General features: G+C 39.4%; 1 protein-coding gene and 1 pseudogene across 7 annotated transcripts in view; both read left to right on the top strand.

Annotated features, from left to right (window-relative positions):
• Positions 1–19,491, top strand: part of CCPG1 (cell cycle progression 1) — a 46,418-nt gene extending 26,927 nt beyond the window's left edge. For 3 of the 7 annotated variants that reach the window (XM_012929313.2, XM_058665825.1, XM_058665824.1), the window contains exons 6-9: positions 6,008–6,259; positions 13,442–13,563; positions 14,809–16,208; positions 18,338–19,162. In XM_012929313.2, the coding sequence (XP_012784767.2) occupies positions 6,008–6,259; positions 13,442–13,563; positions 14,809–16,208; positions 18,338–18,527 (1,964 nt within the window). In that variant the 3' untranslated portion in view covers positions 18,528–19,162. Of the gene's footprint in view, positions 1–6,007; positions 6,260–13,441; positions 13,564–14,808; positions 16,209–18,337; positions 19,163–19,349 lie in introns of those variants that run through there. The other 4 variants (XR_001168391.2, XM_012929320.2, XM_058665826.1 and 1 more) reach the window with 4 other exon arrangements.
• On the top strand, positions 9,423–11,399 carry LOC101535815 (small ribosomal subunit protein uS10-like; annotated as a pseudogene).
• Positions 19,492–20,020: the final 529 nt, after the last annotated feature.

The raw sequence follows: 20,020 nt of genomic DNA on the forward strand, positions 1-20,020 counted from the left end.
TAAACGGAAAAAAAAAAAAAAAGACAAACTCTCTTCAGAGATTTGTTAAAATCTCAAATTGTACAAAACTTATTTTTAGAATTTTGAACATTGAGAGGTTCGTGTTTTCGTTTATAATGCATCTTTTATTACGCAGAAATAGTGAAAGAAGATTCTCGTTGACTTTCAGATTGATTATTAATTGTTAATTGGGTGCCTACCGCTTTACCAAACAGGGTTCAAGGAGCTGTGAGTACTGCAGTCTCACAGAAAGCCTCTGGTCATGCAAATTGTCGTTTTACAGTGTGTTACAGAACATGCCTGTTGTACATTTTTTAAAAAGTTTATTTTCTGTTTATTGGAAAGGCAGATTTACAGAGAGAAAGAGATAAAGACAGACTTTTTGTCTGCTGGTTGACTCCCAAGGTGGCCACATGATTGGAGCTGAGCCAGTCAGGAACGAGGAGCCAGGAGCTTCTTCAGGTCTCGCACGTCGGTGCAGGATCCCAAGGCTTTAAGCCGTCTTCTATTGCCTTCCCAGGCCACAAGCAGAGAGCTAGCTGGATGAGTATTGGAGGAGCTGGGACATAAACTGGTTCCCATATGGAATCCCGGTGGTTGCAAGGCAAGGATTTAGCTATTGAGCTATCCTGCTGTGTCCCCATTGTACACTCTTAATGTAGTTAATGCCAGTAGTTTATACAGAATCGTTTGCAAGTTAAAATGTATGTTGCTAAGATGATTTATTTTTAGTGGTTCTTCAGTTTTGTTGATATGTGTAACATCTTTTGTGTTCTCAGAAGTACTTATAAATAGAATTAATTCCTGGAAAATATCATGAGACACAAATCTGTAACATGCATTGACCCATACTTGCAACTTCCTGAGGAGTTATAGGAGTTATGGAGCACTGACTGCAGAAGCAGTGTTGGATGGAATAACAGGAATATTTATTGTCTGTTTTCTACCATTTTTTAAGATTTTATCATTCTTTAATAATTGGCAATCAGAATCATAACATAGGAATATGTGTCATTCCAAATTAAGGTAACAAAATATTCCTGATTATTTCACTTGCTAATGAGTTAATTTTAGTTTTTCATTAATTTTCTTAAACACTTAACAGTACTTTACTCAACCAGTAAATACTCACTTGATGTTTTAGTGCTTTAGCTTTCTCGGGAGACTGGTTCTAGAACCCCCAGGATGGATACCATGATTCCGGGAGGCCCAAGTCATATTTCTGTATTAATGACAATACCTAGTACAGTATAAGTGCTATGTAAAAAGTCGACATACCTGTGTTTTCTTTTTAGGGGATAATTTGCAATTTTTATTTAAAGATTTATTTATTTTTTGGAAAGGCAGAGTTAACAAAAAGAGAAGGAAGAACACAGATCCCCCATCTGCCGGTTCACTACCCAAATGGCTACAACTGCTGGGGCTGGGGTGTCCAGAGCCAGGAGTCCAAGCATTTGGGTGCCGTCAAGTAAGGAGCTGGATCAGAAGTGGCGCAGCCAGGAATTGAACTGATGCCCATATAGGATCCAGTACCACAGACGAGGCATATTAGCCTCCTGTGCCCCATGCTGGCTCCTAAATGATAGTATCTAGTGCAGTATGTATAGTATGTAAAAAGTTAACGTACATGTAGCTTTTAGGGAGTAATGATGCCAGTTGTACTTAGTATTTTTTTAGGAAGACATTTTACGTAGAGTGAAGGAGAGAGAGAGCTTTCACCTGCCGGTTCATTTCCTCAGCAAGAGCTAGCCTACCCGGAGCTAGGTGCTTCTTCCCCTGATGGTGCAGGAGCCCAAGGCATTGAGTTATCCCCTGCTGCTTTGTCAAGCTGTAAGCTGGGAGCTGGATTGGGAGTGGAGAGCTGGGACATGAATTATCACCTGCATGGGTTGCTGGTGCCCGGGCAGAAATCTAGCTTACTGACCATGGCACCAGCCACATTGAATATATTTATTAAAAAAGGACATAATTGATTTTAGAATCTCTATTGGTCATTAAATTTTGTAGTTTTTCCTTTTCAGGATTTGTTATTTTGAGGTAGTCTTTTTTTCTCTTCTTCTCTCCCTCCTTTCTTCTGGTTTAAGTTGAGCATGTTGATGGGCCACAAAAATCAAATAGAAGCAGGAATCTTACAAAGGGACCAGAAACACGTAGTAGAAACTATCATATAAAAAATCAGAAAGAGGATATGCACTGTTGTTTTTTGGGAAAATTGCATGCTTTTATGCCCTTGTTACGTGTCCTTTCTAAACTGAGGCTTGAGGATTTGGCAGACTTGAGGACATTTTATAAGTGATTTTTTTACTCAAAGAATTGAATGCCTCAAAATGTTAAAACATAAAGGTGACATTTAAACTCTCATTTTTTCTTTTTTTTTTTTTTTTTTTTTAAAGATTTATTCATTTTATTACAGCCAGATATACACAGAGGAGGAGAGACAGAGAGGAAGATCTTCCATCCGATGATTCACTCCCCAAGTGAGCCGCAACGGGCCGATGCGCGCCGATCCGAAGCCGGGAACCAGGAACCTCTTCCGGGTCTCCCACGCGGGTGCAGGGTCCCAATGCATTGGGCCGTCCTCGACTGCTTTCCCAGGCCACAAGCAGGGAGCTGGATGGGAAGTGGAGCTGCCGGGATTAGAACCGGCGCCCATATGGGATCCCAGGGCATTCAAGGCGAGGACTTTAGCCGCTAGGCCACGCCGCCGGGCCCAACTCTCATTTTTTCTTGGGATTGTATTTTTAAGCTGCTTATTGTTTACTTTGTTTTCTCTTGTACATCTTAATGGGATTTTAACTCCAATTTTTCTTCTAAATTATATTTTTATGATAATTTTGTAACATATAATTTAAGGATATATCTTTCTGGCTTTTGACCTCTTTTCTCACAAAAGTGATGTTGGTAGATGTAGAGAAGTTTATGTTGTGTATGTTTTTTAAAAAGTCATGATTATTATTTTAATTTACCTTAGATAAAGTATCGAGTATTAACCAAAGTACTTCCAATTTTTTCCCTTTGTTCTTGATAATGAAGCTCTGTGCATCTTCTTTTCCTGTTTATTTGCTAAAGAAAGGTGGTGGGAGATGCTGTGGAAGATTCCTGAATGCCTAAGGGGATGGGATGCTCAGCTGAAATACCGAGTCCCTAGCCAGCTCTCCTCCCAAGGTCCTGTGACTAACTGATCAGCTTCTCAGAGCTGTGTGTGCCTAGTCACGTCTGGGAAGCGCTTTCCTGATGCCAGTTTGCATTTGCGATACTCAATCCGGTGTTCACAGACACCTGGCTGAGCTCATTATTGCATGCTTTGCCTTTCTTGCATCTTGGCGTGTGGGCAGAGTAGGCTTTAAAAGAAGTTGAAAAACATTAGCTTTAAAGATACTTAAGCTGTTATAGGTTAACAAAGATGGAAGCATTACATAAAGACATTGAGTATACTAATAGTAGCAAGACTAATTTTTCAGAGTGTATAATGAAGATACTGTATTAATAAAAAGTTGAAAATTTAAGTTTTGACAAAACGTTCATTTTTACATTTGTTTTATTTTTACATTTGTTTTATCCTAGTTTTGTATTAAATTCTGAGTTAAATACTCCAGTCATATAGTGAATGCAGTTGTATTATGTTCTGCTTTGAGTAAGTCTTCCTTTCTTTCTGTTCAAGAAATTTAACCTTGTACCCAAGGCAGTGACATCCTGGAAAGAGTAGATAAATGTAATGTGCTTATCATCATGAATAAAGCATAAATAATTGCCATCCATGTTACCAAATATTAGGAACATTTATTCATTCAGATTTACCTTCTGTTTTGTTGCTTGTGACAGTGAACTGAATCTCCATGACCCCATTTATACCCTGTATGGCTTAACCTCAATCACAAGCTTTCCTGGGTCCTGTGTTAGCCTGGTGTCTAAAAACTGTTTGCTTTTTGTATAAATGCAAGCCCACATTTCATCCTTACTTTTAGACTTTCAATTTTTTTTTTCTTTTTAAAGATTTATTTTACTTTTACTGGAAAGTAGATGAAAGTAAGAGAGCAGGAGAGACAGAAACATCTTCCATTCGTTGATTCACTCCCCAAGTGGTTGCAATGGCCAGAGCTATGCCAGTCTGAAGCCAGAGCACCCACACAGGTGCAGGGTCCCAAGGCTTTGGGCCGTCCTCGACTGCTTTGCCAAGCCACAAGCAGGGAGCTGGATGGGAAGTGGAGCTGCCGGGATTAGAACCGGCGCCCATATGGGATCCCGGGGCTTGTTCAAGGTGAGGACTTTAGCCGCTAGGCCACACCGCCAGGCCCTCAAAATTTTTTTTCTAGCTCATCTTTGGGAATTACCAATGAATGATTTATTCTGTGTAAAGCATAGTTTGCTGATAGTTGGAACAGTGTTAAAAATCGTTCATTTTGGAAGATTTTTTTCCAGGGACTAGACTTTCTGGACTTGAGATTTCTCATGCAGCTTTTCTTTCTCCTTTATATTGTTTTTTACTGTTCTGTTCTTTTCACAACATCAGATCAGTCCGTAATATTGGACACAACTATTGTAACACTTTCTCTTGCTGCAGTGTTTCCTAGAGGGTAAAATTCATAATCTTATAGTAGGAGTGGAGGTTGAAGACAAGGGCCCATCTGACTCCTGGAAATCGTAAGGTTTGAACCTTCCTCATGAGCTCATCATAGGATGGAACTGAAAGCTGAGGATCAGACATATACAAAAACACTTATGATACTTTAAGTCACAAGAACTGTGAACTTCCCAATGTTATTTAAATAACTGACCCTAAAATACTTTTATTTGAATTTGAATGAAAAGATAGAGGAGATTCTGTTTTACTTATAGAAGTGGTACTTGTTGATGTCTTTGTCAATGTGTTTGTTTTTTTAATGGAGAGGGGTATGTGAATTTTTTTAATTTTATTTTTATTTTTATTTTTTTTAAAGATTTATTCATTTTTTTTATTACAGCCATATATACACAGAGGAGGAGAGACAGAGAGGAAGATCTTCCGCGAATTTTTTTTTTTGAGAGGTATACTTAGTCACCAACATGGTGGACTGTGGTGCTTATGAACTTAACTTTTCTTCTGTACAATTTATTTCTTTTTATTCGAAGGCCGGATTTACAGAGAAGGAGAGCCAGAAAGACAAATCTTGCATCCTCTGGTTCACTCTCCAAATGGCCACAATGGCCGAAGTTGAGCCAGTGATCACAGGAGTCAGGAACTTCTTCTGGGTCTCCCATGCAGTTGCAGGGTCCCAATGCCTTGGGCCATCCTCACTGCTTTCCCAGGCCGCAGGCAGGGAGCTGGAAGGGAAGTGGAGGAGCTGGGACACAAGCCTGCACCTGTGTGGGTTGCTGGGGGCTTTAAGCTGAACTGTTGTGCCAGCCTCCCCTCCCCCGCATGTCAGTTTCTGGGTTATAGTTCTCACCATCCTCAGAGTGAGTACCGAAGTCACTGTAATCCTGGAAGGAAGAGAGAGTGATTTGTTTTGGTGGAGGATAGATCTATATTTTTTCCATATTCTCCAGTTGGCTGGAAGCATTTTTAGTGAAGAATATTTATTTACCTGAATTGGCGACTCTAAATTATACCCAACCACCCACTTCTGAATAAGGAAAATATCTGGGACACACACCAGCATCCATTTGGGATCCTGGCACTTACCTGGGGAGGATTAGCCAATTGAGTCATTGTGCTGGCCCTATCAGTAAAATTTAATAGGCCGCATGTTGTAACAGTATAAGCTACAAGGTTCTGAAGGTTGCAAACAGGAGACTGTTAAAACACAGGGTAACATAAGTGACAGATGCTTATCTATCACGTTGAGACCTTTTATGTCTTGGGTTTTAGCGAGTTGAAAATCTGTGGTTTTGCATTGTGCTATTTTGGCTGTCTTGTGTGAAAAGGCATGTCGAGAGATAACATTGATGATCCTAAAAAAATTACTGGGAAGGTTTTTTCCAGAATTTGTAATGCCTACCATCGACATTTTTCTTTTTACGATAATAGTATTTTCAGCTCAGCCTAGTGGTGATGAGTCGAGTAGTGATGAAGGCAGCGATCAGCCAAGCCCGGCCTTTAGGCGACGCCGTGCCAGGAAGAAGACCATGTCTACTTCAGAATCTGAGGAGCGGCTCCCTGGTGAACAAGAAGCTGAACCTCCTAAGGAGCTGACTAGACGCCAGTTCAGTAGTGGGCTCAATAAGTGTGTTATACTTGCTTTGGTGGTCGCAATCAGCATGGGATTCGGACATTTCTATGGTAAGTATTTTGAAAAGTTATTAACACATAAACAGTGTTTAGAGGCACTTAGTAAGAACAAGAATTCATGGGATCTATTTTCATGCCATTATTAAATGTTTGACCTTGATATCCTCCAACCTGTTTGAGCGTCAGTTTTCTCATGGAAAAGGGGTTAGTGCTGTCACGAAGCTGTTCTCACTGAAGTGAGGCACAGTTATGTGAGCTGCATCAGCATTATTAACATGTAGGCTTGATTTCTTACAGTAAAAAGAGTAAAGTCTGAAATGCTAACTATGAGGCAAACCATTTTTATTTAGAATAACAGTGAATTTTAATTGACTTTAATAGGGTTATTTAAATCCCACATGAAACAGATACATTTGGATTGTCTCAGTAATTTATCATTTTATGATGTCCCTCATTTCCACAATTCACTTGTATTGAGAATTTTCTGCCTTTGTAGTCTAGCCTTACGCTTTGCTGTTTATTATGCTTTTTTGTGTGTAGTATACATTAAGTATGCTGATTATCTTTGATTCAAAACCTTTAAACTTCCCTTGGGGAAAGACCAGGAAAAAATTTCATGTATTATTAGTTTTCCTTTTAGGAGCGTTACGACTAAATCTTAAATTTAGGATAAATGTTTCTACAAAGTTATCAAAGTTAAAAAGCATTTGGGAACTGAAGAAATTGGAGTTCAGCTGTGTGGAGGTTTAAGATCTGGTGATTAGCAAATTTTAGTTTGCCTTACATTAAGTATTTTAAAATATTTTTGTCTACATGAGTTACTTTTAAACTTTGTATTTTGTAAGTTTTTCCCAGTAGGTGTCTTACACGGTGAGTAAAAACAGCCCATGTGCTCTGTGTTAGTTTATGGAAAAGTCACATTACTCAAAATAAGGTAGCTAGGATAAACTTCAGTAACATTTTAGAGAAAATATTGGTTTATCATCAGAGTCAAATCTCTTCCTGTGTTTAATAAAAATAAGTGTTTAGGTTCCTGCTAGATACTTGTTTGAATTCAGTACTGCAATAGCAGAATTTTTATCCTCTTTTTGAATTTCATTGTAATTAGATTTGATTTTAAATATACATTTAACTTTATTGGCTTTTTTGGAGCAATTGTATGAAACTGTTTTTGAATATTTCCCCCCAGGTACAAATGAAGGTAACAGAGAAGTTCTTACACTTTTTTCTCTCCTTCTCTCCTTACTAAAACGAAAAGTCAAGCACTGACTTGAATGTGAATCTAAATTGCATTAAACCTCCACTAGTTGCACGATTTTTGAATACTTTAAAAAGTGAAGTCATATAGAATTTTGGTTACATATGAAGTTTATTTTAATAATTATGATCAATAAAACATTTCTTTAAATTTTTATGTTGGTTTCTTCAGATTATGAAAAGCCAGGATGATGATATATCTAAAGGTCTGAGAAGTAATCACTTCGGTTTAATAAACATGAATATCCTAACCCGAATGAGCTTTCAAGGTCTCTACTTAAGTTTTTGTCTTTATTTGTTACTAATTTCCACACTGATTTCACAGGCAGTTTGGATGTATCATAGATTGTTAAATCCGTTGCTACAGTAATGTCATTTGCTTTATACTTTAAATAAAACCATAGCACTAAGTAAATCACTCAGATATGTTCATCAGCTTTGATTCCATACTGCAGGGAAGAGAAAGCTACGGGTAGCAGAACAGTACACTCCCGGTATTTTGCAATGTTTCAAGTGCTAAAAGCGTTTTCAGAGGTTTTTTTTTTTTTTTTTTTTTTTTAAATATCTTTAAGTGTGAAACACTTTCCTATCTCTTTTTACTTGTAGATTACTTACATTCTTTTATATCTTTTTAAATATTTATTTATTTTTATTGGAAAGTTAGATTTACAAAGTGAAGGAGAGAGAGAAAGATCTTTCATCCCCAAGGGGCCACAACGACTGGAGGTGAGCTGATCAGAATCCAGGAGCCCAGAGCTTCCCCTGGGTCTCCCACTTGTTTACAGGGCCCCAAGGCTTTGGGCCGTCCTACACTGCATTCCCAGGCCACAAGCAGGGAGCTGGATGGGAAGCTGAGCAGCCAGGATATGAACTGGCGCCCATATGGGTTCCTGGTGCTTGTAAGGTGAGGACTTTAGCCTCTAGACTACCATGCCAAGTCTAGATTACTTATATTCTAAATCATCATTGCAGTTCAGTTGATTTTGCTTTCCATGGGCTTTTTGGTATTGAAGGACTGCCTGGTGGTCCTGCAGACAGTAATGTGACTAAGTCCTTAATTGTATGGCAGAGATGTGCATTGTAGCTCTAAGAATATACTTATTGGGCCCAGTGCGAAAGCCTAGCAGGTAAGGTCCTTGCCTTGAACATGCTGGGATCCCATATGTGTGCATGTTCTAATCCTGGTGGCCTTGCTTCCCATCCACCTCCGTGCTTGTGGTTTGGGAAAGCAATTGAGGATGGCCCCAAACTTTGGAACTGTGCACCCATGTGGGAGACCCGGAAGAGGCTCCTGGCTTCGGATTGGCTCGGCTGCAGCCATTGTGGCCGCTTGGGGAGTGAATCATCGGACGCAAGATCTTCCTCTCTGTCTCTCCTTCTTTCTGTATACCTTTCCAATAAAAATAAATCTTAAAAAAAAAAAAAATGCACTTACTGAGTCAGTATAGAAGTGGCAGGATTTAAGGCTGGAAGGAAGGTGTAGAGTATTCCAGCAGCAGAGAAACGGATAAGGTGAGAAAGAAGTCAACTTTATTATGTTCACGAACAATGACCAGACTTTCTGGACTACAGCAGGTTACATCTTTAGAAATGATGGAACCTGGGCCCGGTGCGATAGTGTAGTGGTTAAAGTCCTCGCCTTGCACGCGCTGGCATCCCATATGATCACCACTTCTAATCCTGGCAGCCCTGCTTCCCATCCAGCTCCCTGCTTGTGGCCTGGGACAGCAGTTGAGGACGGCCCAAAGCCTTGGGACCCTGCACCCACGTGAGAGACCCTGAGGAGCTTCTGGCTCCTGGCTTTGGATCGGCTCAGCTTCAGCCACTTGGGGAATGAACCATCGGATGGAAGATCTTTCTCTCTCTCTCTCCTCTCTGTATATCTGCCTTTCTAATAAAAATAAATTAAAAAAAAAAAAAAGAAATGATGGAACCTTTCTGAGGAAGACGTGGTCAGTACCACAGGCTGCCCTTGTTCCTGACTCACCGTTGTTCACTCTCGCCGAGGAACAAGTCAGCCATGAAGCTGTTTCTACAGCTATGGGCTGTGAGGATCCTAGCAAGACTCCTGTGGGGCCTGAGGTGGCCATCCACTGCGTCAGGATTACCCTGCGCAGCCGCAACTCAAGTCCTTGGAGAAGGCACGTGCTGACTGGATCAGAGCAGCAAAGAAGAATCTGAAAGTGAAAGGACCCATTTAAATGCCTACCAAGATGTTGGAAATCACTATAAGAAAAACAGCTGCTGGGGAAGGTCCCAAGACCTGGGGTCAGTTCAGCTGAGAACCCACAAGCGGCTCGTTGACCTGCACAGTCCTTCTGTGATTGTTAAGCTGGTCACTTCCATCAGCAGTGAGCCAAGAGTGGAAGCTAAAGTCAGCACTGTGGATGCCTGAATCGATCAGCTACTTCAATAAATTGGTTGCAGGTTGTTTTAAAAAAGAAAGAAAAGAAATGATGAAACATGAGGATGGTGTTATATTGAAAAATGTATTGAAATTTGGGTAGGAGAGTTTGATTTATTACCTCAGCAGTAATTTTGAGGGCAGAGGAAGTACAAGAAGGTAAGTGATGTGGAAGTGACTAACAGCCAGGAGGACTGTGAAGCATATATTTGGTGGTGGAGGTCTTTGTGACAACATGTTGTTAAAATAAGGAATAATGATATAATAATAAAAATGGATACTTGAGACATTGGAAGTTTATGAAGTTTAAGTTCTAGGAACTGTATTATTGTTTCAGGTGTGTAGTAGGGTGCTGCTTGCTGATGTTCAATAGATGGTGAGCTGAACAATGAAGGTGTTGGAATTTGAACGCTTGTTCCTGTTTGTGAGGGAAAAAAAAAAACCAAGCCCTGAAATTGTGCCTATTTCACCACTGGATGTATTGCCTAGAAGTTATGTGAGAAACTGAAACTATATTTGTTCATTAAATATCTTCTAAAAGAGAGCAAAAACTGAGAAGGATTTATTATAGTAAGATAAGCAGCATTTGTAGTCATGAGGAGAAGACCAAAGATTATCTGGGATGGGTAACACATTATGTTTAGGCCCCTGATGATGTAGGAGGTAAAACCCAGTGATAAGACAGATTGGAAATGATACTAATATGGTCATCAAGTATACGTTGTGAGATATCTTGAATTCAGAGCTAAACTCAGTTTTAGAATTGTTTTAATGGGCAAAGAATTCTAGTTTGAAATTGAGAGGTAGAGGTTTTGTTGTGTTGTTACTGCAGGAAAAGTTCTGATATTTTTTGAGTAATTTTGAAACATGCTTCTTTGAGGCAGAAAACATAAAGGGAAGAAATGAATCCTAGTATAAATATCATGGCTGTTAACTGATGTAAAAAATATCTGGTGGTTGCGTGGTAGGTGCTGGGTCTGCGAGCCCCTGGCGTTGGGGGTTCTGACTGGGCCCGGGTCACCTGGCCCAGGTCCTTAGGCGCTCTTGCATGGTAGGTGTCGGGTTTGTGAGCTTTGCGGGTGGGAGATCCAGCAGCACCTGGGTCCATGTGCCTGCTTGCGGTGGGTACTGGGTCCATGAGCTCTGGGGGTTGGGAATCTGGTTGGGCCTAGGTCACCCGGCCCAGGACCATGGGCCCACCTGTTAGGTAGGTGCTGGGTCCCTGAGCCCTAGGGGTTGGGGGTTTGGGCCTGCCTTGTAACAGATGCCAGATCTGTAAACTCTGGGGGCAGGGAGACAGGGGGCCCGGGTTACCTGCAGAGGGTCCTTGGGCCTGCCCATGAGAAGTGGTTTTTCCCAGTGGAAAAGATGAAGTCAGTCCCAGATGCACACGGACGATATGACAGCCCATTGGGGCCTGCGAGGACATCTGCTACCAGAGCAGTGGAAGGAGAACGGAACAAATTGGTCAGCTACCCCAGGTCAACGATGGCAGCAAATGTCTGGGCCAGCCAGTGGACACTGAGAGTGTTCCCTAATCTTGGATCAGCAAGATCGACATTTCAAAACTCTTGGAACCAAATGGACAGAACCCTCAGTGCATGCGTCACATTGCGACCGTGGACTGTTACCGGGAGGCCAATTCCCATCCCTGGTATGGGGGTGGTTGGGAGGCTGGGTATGACTTCTGCTCTTATCTCCCCTCACCCCCCTGAAACAGGAAGATCACACTTACTGTACCCTAACCCTAGATCCTTCCCACTCTGATCAACTTTGTAAACATCATCTAAAATGAAATAATAATAAAAAAAACTCTAGTGGTCGTTTGTAAGATGGTAAAAGGGTTTTTGTTTTAAAAGTGTTTTTGATGATAATATTGAAGAAATTAAAAGATTATTTTAGTAACAGTAAAGAAAGAAATACATAGAGGCTTTTGTTGTAAAGGACTGTGATGTCTCTGTGTGATAGTACTGCCCACACATTTGTTGTAATAATTTTGCCAAATACATTTTGCTTTAGTATTGGTTTATTTTTTCTTTTTCTTTCCTGCACGGAGCATGTGAGAGCATGTGAACAGCATGTGTTGACAAAGTAACATTTTGATTTTAGGTAAAAATATAGAAAAAATCCTAGTTGGACATATTATTTTATAGATAGGGATAGAGGTACTGTAGTTGGAGTTAGCTTTTGCACAACTCTGGTTAACCTGTTATTTTTTGTGCTGTACTTTCTGGACTTAAGTTGTATCCTTTATGAAAACACAATCTTTTTTTTTTTTTTGCAGATTGTTGAGAAAAGCAATGGCTGAAATAATTACTTTCAAAAATCTTTTTTTTTTTTTTTTAAAGATTTATTTATTTTATTACAAAGTCAGATATACAGAGAGGAGGAGAGACAGAGAGGAAGATCTTCCATCCGATGATTCACTCCCCAAGTGAGCCACAACGGGCTGGTGCGCGCCGATCCGAAGCCGGGAACCTGGAACCTCTTCCGGGTCTCCCACGCGGGTGCAGGGTCCCAAAGCCTTAGGCCGTCCTCAACTGCTTTCCCAGGCCACAAGCAGAGAGCTGGATGGGAAGTGGAGCTGCCGGGATTAGAACCGGCGCCCATATGGGATCCCGGGGCTTTCAAGGCGAGGACTTTAGCTGCTAGGCCACACCGCCGGGCCCTACTTTCAAAAATCTTAACAAATCTGTTTCTAAGAATGTAAAGTTGTTCTCTTTATTACAGTAGTGTAGGCTAGTTTACTTACTTTAATCAAAAGGATAGTAAACTCCTTTAATATTCCTGGGTGTATGGTAGGTTATAAAATTCACCTCCTTCCCCTGATTTATATTGATGAGTAACACTTGTGAGCTTTGACTTACTTGTATTCTTGGTTTATAATAGGAATTGAAATTTTAAACTTACTATTTTAGTCTTATTTGAAAGGCAGGCAGAAACTAAACAGGAATCTTCCTTTCACTAATTTCACCGCTGTTGTCCACATTAGCTCATGGTGGGTCAGGTTAAGCCAGGAGCCTAGGAACCCAATCTGGTTTTCTCATGTGAGTGAGAAAAAGCCATTTTCTATGCACATTGGCAGAAAACTGGAATTGGATGTGGAGCTTAAATTTGTACCTAGGCACTTAGGTGTGGGGTATGCAGGTGTCCCTGAGGGCATCTCAACCACTCTGCTAAAAACATGTTAAGGTGCCCTCTCAGATGCCATATGGGTTCACGTCCCAGTTGCTCCACTTCCAGTGCAGCTCCCGGCTAAAGAAAGGCTTGGCGGTCATGATTGGATGACTACCACCCACCCAGTCCTGGCCACTGAATCAAAAGATGGAAGATTTCTGTTTTCTCTCTTGCCCTCTGCTGCTCCTCCGTCTCCTCTCTCACACTGCCTTTGTTGTTTTGTTTGTTTTGTTATTTATATACACTTACATATATGTATTTTTCACACTGCCTTTCAAATAAAACAATCTTATTGTAAAAAGATCCTTTCCAGCTAGTAAATTATAAACAGAATATATTTGTAATACTTATAATTATGTTATTTTATCTGCCGCTAATAAAAATTTTTATTTCAGGCACAATTCAGATTCAGAAGCGTCAGCAGTTAGTCAGGAAGATACATGAAAATGAATTGAGTGATATGAAGGATTATCTTTCCCAGTGTCAACAGGAACAAGATTCTGTCATAGATTACAAGGTATGTATTACCAGCAAATATGAAAAAAATGTAGCCATTGTATTACAGATGCTATAACTATTTAAAAATGTTTATTGAGTGTTCACTGTGTCTGTCAGTCATGGACTACATCATATATATAGTTTTTCTCATGACAGCTCTTGAATTAAACAAGCATTGGCTTCATTTTTTAACTAAGAAATGGATATAGAATGGTAAATTTCGCAGAGGCTAACTGGCAGAGTAATTTGATGCCAGGTATCTTACAGGCTGTTTTCCTTACTGGTATAAATTGTCAGTTGATGGATACAAGTATGCATAGCTGTGGAGGCAGGCTCTGTGAAACATTGCTTCATTGTGCAGGCAGCAGATTTTACACGAGTGCATGATATTGTGCCTGTGTGGTCCACTGTTGATGAAAATGTTTTTGTAAGACGTGTTGCTGTGCACATACATACATTATGCATTGTTAATGTTGGCAGTGCTAAGAAAAACATTTCCAGTGAGTAGAAGGGGAAGAACTGAGTGGTTGTGTAGTCTTTCCAAGATTTCCCCTTAATTCAGGGTAATAGCCCTTTCAGCTGGTCTCATCAGTTCTGGTAGAAGAGATAACATTATAATTTCCTACCTAAAACTAACCTCATTCCAGTGTGGTGGTACTGACCATTCTGTCCTCCTACACCTCTCTGGCTTTATGAGGACCATGGTACTTCTCTAGAAATAGATGAACTCTGGGTAGAAAAGTAAACTATTGTTTTCCCTGCATTATTCTGAATGTTCACAGTTTATGTATGTGTCCCCAATGGGATTGTGATTATATGCAGCAAAATCAGATCAGGCAAGGATACATAATTGTAAAATTCTAAAGCCTGATTTAACATGACTTCTACTATGGATGCTGTTTTCACAGATTAATCTGTGTTGCTTACAGTGTTACTATAATCTGAGTGATAATCACTTTAGAAGTTAGAAGTTTACTTGAAATTGGGGAACATAATTATAAATGTTGCTAAGATTCAGTGTGGTTTCTGTAACTGTAGAATGTATGACTTAATCTAAACTTGTATTACATGGAAATGTTAATTTGAATAGAACCAGTCTTTCTTCTAAGTCTAGGGTTTTGCAGTTTATTCCTTTTATTTTTTTATAACCCAGAAGACAGTGTATGTAGACATAAAGACTAATAAAGTTTGCAAGTTTTTGTAGCTTCAATTTTTAGGTTATGTTTTTAAAGCATTTGACATTTTTTGTTTTCAAAAAATGTAGTCACTGAAAGAAAATCTTGCGAGGTGTTGGACCCATACCGAAGTAGAGAAGATGTCTTTTGAAACTGAGAAAAAGAGCCTTGCTACAGAAAATCAGGATTTAAGAATGTCTCTGGAGAAGGACGAAAAGGTTGTATCTTTGTTACAGGAAGAGTTACGGAAACTAAGAGAGCAGATGAGAATGTTGGAAGATGAAGGGGCAAGTGCTGAATTAGTTAGAGAAAACCAGAAACTTAAGCAGAATTTGGAAGAAGAAAAACAAAAACTGCACAGCTTCCTCAAACAAAAGGAGACTGTATTGGCAGATGCAGAGACGTTGAAGAGGGAACTGGCCAAAGAACGACTCATCAGCGCGGCCTTGCGGGAAGAGCTGCAGCTCTTGAGTGCCAGACAGCCTCAGGGAGACGGTCCCAGGGACCCCAGGGAAGCAAAGGAGGTAGCGGTCCTGCGGGAGAGGCTAGGTGAGCTGGAGCAGAAGTTGAACTTCGAGCAGCAGCGATCTGATTTGTGGGAGCGACTGTATGTTGAGGCAAAAGATCTAAGTGGAAAACAAGAAACCGATGGAAAAAAGAAAGGAGGACGGGGCAACCACAGGGCTAAAAATAAGTCAAAGGAAACATTACTGGGTTCAGTTAAGGAAACTTTTGATGCCATGAAGAATTCTACCAAAGAGTTTGTGAGGCATCATAAAGAAAAAATTAAACAGGCAAAAGAAGCTGTGAAAGAAAATTTGAAAAAGTTCTCGGACTCAGTGAAGTCCACTTTCCGTCATTTTAAAGATACCACCAAGAATATCTTTGATGAAAAGAGTAATAAAAGATTTGGCTCTACAAAAGAAGCAGCAGCTGAAAAACCAAGAACAGTTTTTAGTGACTATTTACATCCACAGTATAAGGCACCTCCACCGAGTCACAATAGTAGAGGCCCTTCTATGCGAAGAGATACCAGGAAAGAAAAGCCAGTTCACTTTGAAGACTTCAGAAAAAACACACATTCACAGAAATGTCAGGCGGATCATGACTGTAGGGAAAACCATTCTTTCAGAAAGACTTGTTCTAGTGCATTTGAATGTGCTGCAGAAGAATCCACTACCCATCTCAACATGATGGTCAATCCTATAACGATGGATGAATTCCGACAGCTGCTAGAAAGATACTTCATACGAGAACTGGATGCTTTTCATCATTGGAAGGAACTTGATCAATTCATCAATAAGTTTTTCCTAAATGGTATCTTTAGGCATGATCAGAAGCTCTTCGCTGACTTTGTTAGTGATGTTAAAGATTATCTTAAAGAAATGAAGGAATACCAAGTAGATAATGATGGAGTGTTTGAGAACCTGGATGGATATATATTCAGACACTTCTTTGGTGTCAGTTTCCCCCCTCGATATGGACCCAGGTCGGTTTACATAAAACCATGTTATTACAATAGTTTTTAACATTTGTAGATTGAATAATTTTTTTTATTTTATGAGTTTCTTAGAAAATTACTGTTTATATAAGATGTACTTTATTGCCACAGAAGATTGGGTATCTAAAATTATAGTTACTACAAACTGAAAAGTCTTACTCTATGATCAGTTTGACTTGAGCAGTGACTGAATTTATACATATCAAAATCAGTTAATTAAGTCCCACTTTGGCCTATTTTTGTGCTTTTTCCCCTGGTAGTTGATATGGAATGATAATCATTTTAAGTGATACCTTGATTTTTCTCATCTCAAGAAGCCAGGACTGAAAAATACACATTTTATTTTGAGATCAAAAGAGCTCATATATAAAAAGTGTAATGCCTACCTATTTTATTCCATGGAACAGTTTAATTGTGTTAATTCTCATGATAGAATTATTAAAACAAAAGTGGCAAAATTAGCAAGCCAGAAATTGTGTGTGTGCTCACTATTCTTAATCCATTTTCTATCATCTTTATATTCTGTAACATGAAACTTACCCAATTTTTTGAGATGCTTATGCATATATTTCTGTATAAATGAAATGTGCCTATAAAATAATGAGACTTGATTCTGGTGTCTTTAGTCTTTAGAGTGCTGTAATGAGCAAAGTTTTCTAAGGCTGCTTTGCAGGAAACAAATAGAAATTTCTTCTGCAAAGACACGCAGAAGCTAGGTCAGTGTAAGAAATAAAACTTTGGAAACACACTGTAGCCTCAGGTTGTATTGGAAAGGTAGATTTACAGACAGAAGGAGGGACACACAGAGACAAACCTTCCATCCGCTGGTTGAGTCCCCAAGTGCCCACAGTGATCAGGGTGAAGCCTGGAGTGTGGAACCCCACAGTCTCTCCCATGAAAGGAATGGGCCCAGTCATGTGGAGGGCGTCTTCTTGCTTTTACATGTGAATTAGCAAAGAGTTGGGATTCAGCTGGCCCCAGAACTCAAATTGTTTTTTAAAACTGGTTTTTGAAAGGTAAATGAAAATTTGCTACCCAATAAGTGCATTTGACTGAAAAGGAGGGTCATTTGCAAAGACTGGAAAATATGCCAAAATATTTTATTGAATTGCTGCAGGAGATGAACTAAATAGTCAGATCATGTCAGTTCTCCTTTGGTGAAAAGGGATGCGTCATAGGAAATGAAGAAGCTCTGGATCAGTTTTGAAGTGGGGCAGGATAAGATCATGCCAGTTCTGTTGGCTGGCAGCCTGGATTGAGTGGAAAAAGGTGGTCAGTACAACACGGACTTAAGCTCATGTGTTCCTGCAGTGACAGCTGTAAAGGTGCACAGATGACAAAAACAGTTGCTGGTAAAATTGTTAGGAAAGAGAAGGAGAAAATAACTCACACCCAGATATCTGAAATAGGCGTAGATAGTGAATTGCTGAGGGGAATGCCAGGAGGAGGATTTGGACAAAGCAAATGAGAATTATGTTTGTGCAGACTGTTGACATAGGTGGAAAGCCTAGGCTGGAGGTCTTTGTCAGACTACTTGGGAAGAAAACAACTGTGACGTTAGGAGAAGGACAAGGCTGGAAGTGGAAGGTGGCTTGAGGATGTAAACGTCTTCAGGGAAAGGAATAGTTGCATGTATCATGGTTTAAAAACTTGAGGACTGAAAGTTTCTTGGTTTGGGAATCAGCGCTGTGAATGGCACTGTGGACTTTTGGTGAAGTGACAAGCAGTGTAGATACTGAACTTTGCTAGAAAAGGACAGTCTTCATCTTGTATGCTAGGGAAAAAGTAAATAGGGAGGGGTTTGTTTTTACAGGAAAGGTGGAAATATAGAACACATCTCATTATTTTATTGTCACATTCCTACTGTTTGTTACCTGCTGATTGGTTCACTTTTGCCAGCAGTTAAACGTTTATTTTTTCTTTACATAGGATTAACAAAAGTAGGACATTCACTAAATCCCTTTTTATTTTTATGGATAAGCTAGTATTACATTTCAAATTAACATCTTTTTTCAGAGTGTTCAGGTACTAGGTTAATGGAGAAAAACATTAAAATTGCATTTTATTTAAATAAATTGAACTCTAACATAGATGAAAAATGTGTTTACTGCTTTCAGTCGACCTGATAAAAAGCAACGTATGGTAAATATTGAAAACTCCAGGCATCGAAAACAGGAGCAGAAGCACCTTCAAGCACAGCCTAATAAAAGGGAAGGTAAATGGCATAAATATGGTCGAACTAATGGACGACACATGGCAAATCTTGAAATAGAATTGGGGCAGTTACCTTTTGATCCTAAATATTGATTCATGATTAAGTTATAGAATTGTATGAGAAGCATGGATATTTTCTAGAGTGGTGGGTGGCAATGTCTCCCCCATTTCTAAGTCTCAGTTTAATGGCTTTATATTACTTATAAGCATCAGTCAGAAGCTTACTAACCTGCATTTTCCTATAAGTTTAGCTGTGTTGGATTTTTCTCCTTTGGGAGGGGGGTCCTGGAGCTGTTCAAAGATAGTTTTAATAGGGAAGCCAGGCATGCAACAGACTTTGTGCATGAAATGAGACTTCCTTCAGTTCATTAGCTTAAAGCAGGGTCAAATCATACATGACAAAGTGTAATTAACACTGATGTTTGTGTTAAATTTGCAATAGAGTTTGAAAAAGTACATTGTGATAGAAGTTCATCTTTAACATTTTATAATCTTACACTTGCTTCTTGTCTTTCTGTGGGTTCAAGAGCCCGTTGACTAATGAAGAATTTGCTGCCCTCTTATGAGCTTGCTGACTTGTTCTCTTGTGAAATTTCTTGCACATCTGAATATTGTGGAGGAAACAATAAAACTACACCATGAGGAAAACTAAAGGTCTTTATTAAAAACCTGGCATTGTATTAATATGGGATTTTGTACATTGTGATATTTTACATATTTCATCATTATTGATACTTGGTAGAAAGTGGTTTGTGGTGAGGCTCTATAAAAGGAAAGTCTTACCCGGTGTTTACTAAGGTGTTTAAGGACCATCTGAATGATTCCACTCAGCATCATCCATTTCTCTGAGCAAGATTTAACACAATGCAAGAGTTTCATCTTCTGTTGAGTTTCTCTTTTAATTTTCGTTCATAGACATATATGTGACTCCCAGTTCGACCCTCCGGCAAGTGAGTGTGGAAGAAAACAGCAGTTCTCTCGTAATTACTTGAAACTAGGAAATCACTTATCTCCTAAAAATAAATGTGGAACTTAATAAAGGCTGTGTTTTGCTGAGTATTGGTTTCCTGTGATTTGCCTATATTCATCATTCCTCTTTACATTTTTTTTCTTCATCAACACAACCAAATCTCTGGAGAAGTAAAAACTTCCAGGTAACAATGGATTTTACTAATTAGAGAACAAGTGCTAATTTTGATTTTGAAAATACAGAGATTAAAAGAGATCATAAAAGCTTATATTTATTTAGCTGGGTACTTCCTAAAGCTAGGCTGCAGTAAAAACACTGAGTTTTTCTCTTTGTCATGTTTACTTACCTCCTCCAAAACACTGAAGATGATCAAGTGAGTAGGTAGTGATGCTCCCTCATGAAACTCACTCTGTAACCATTTTAAGGGATTTAAGTAAAACATGTCTGCTTCATCAAGATAATGACTTTTTCCAGTTAGGTCTGGGGGGCACTGGAGAAATCTCATGGGAAGAGGGCAGTGAACATGGCTATGGAAAGAAGTTACAACAGCAGTGGTAAGAATTACAAGAAATAAAGTTTTTTTTTTTTTTTTTTTTTAGATAATCATGTATACTTA

The sequence above is a fragment of the Ochotona princeps genome, chromosome 6 (genome assembly GCF_030435755.1).
Source record: "Ochotona princeps isolate mOchPri1 chromosome 6, mOchPri1.hap1, whole genome shotgun sequence".
Lineage (NCBI taxonomy): Eukaryota > Metazoa > Chordata > Mammalia > Lagomorpha > Ochotonidae > Ochotona > Ochotona princeps.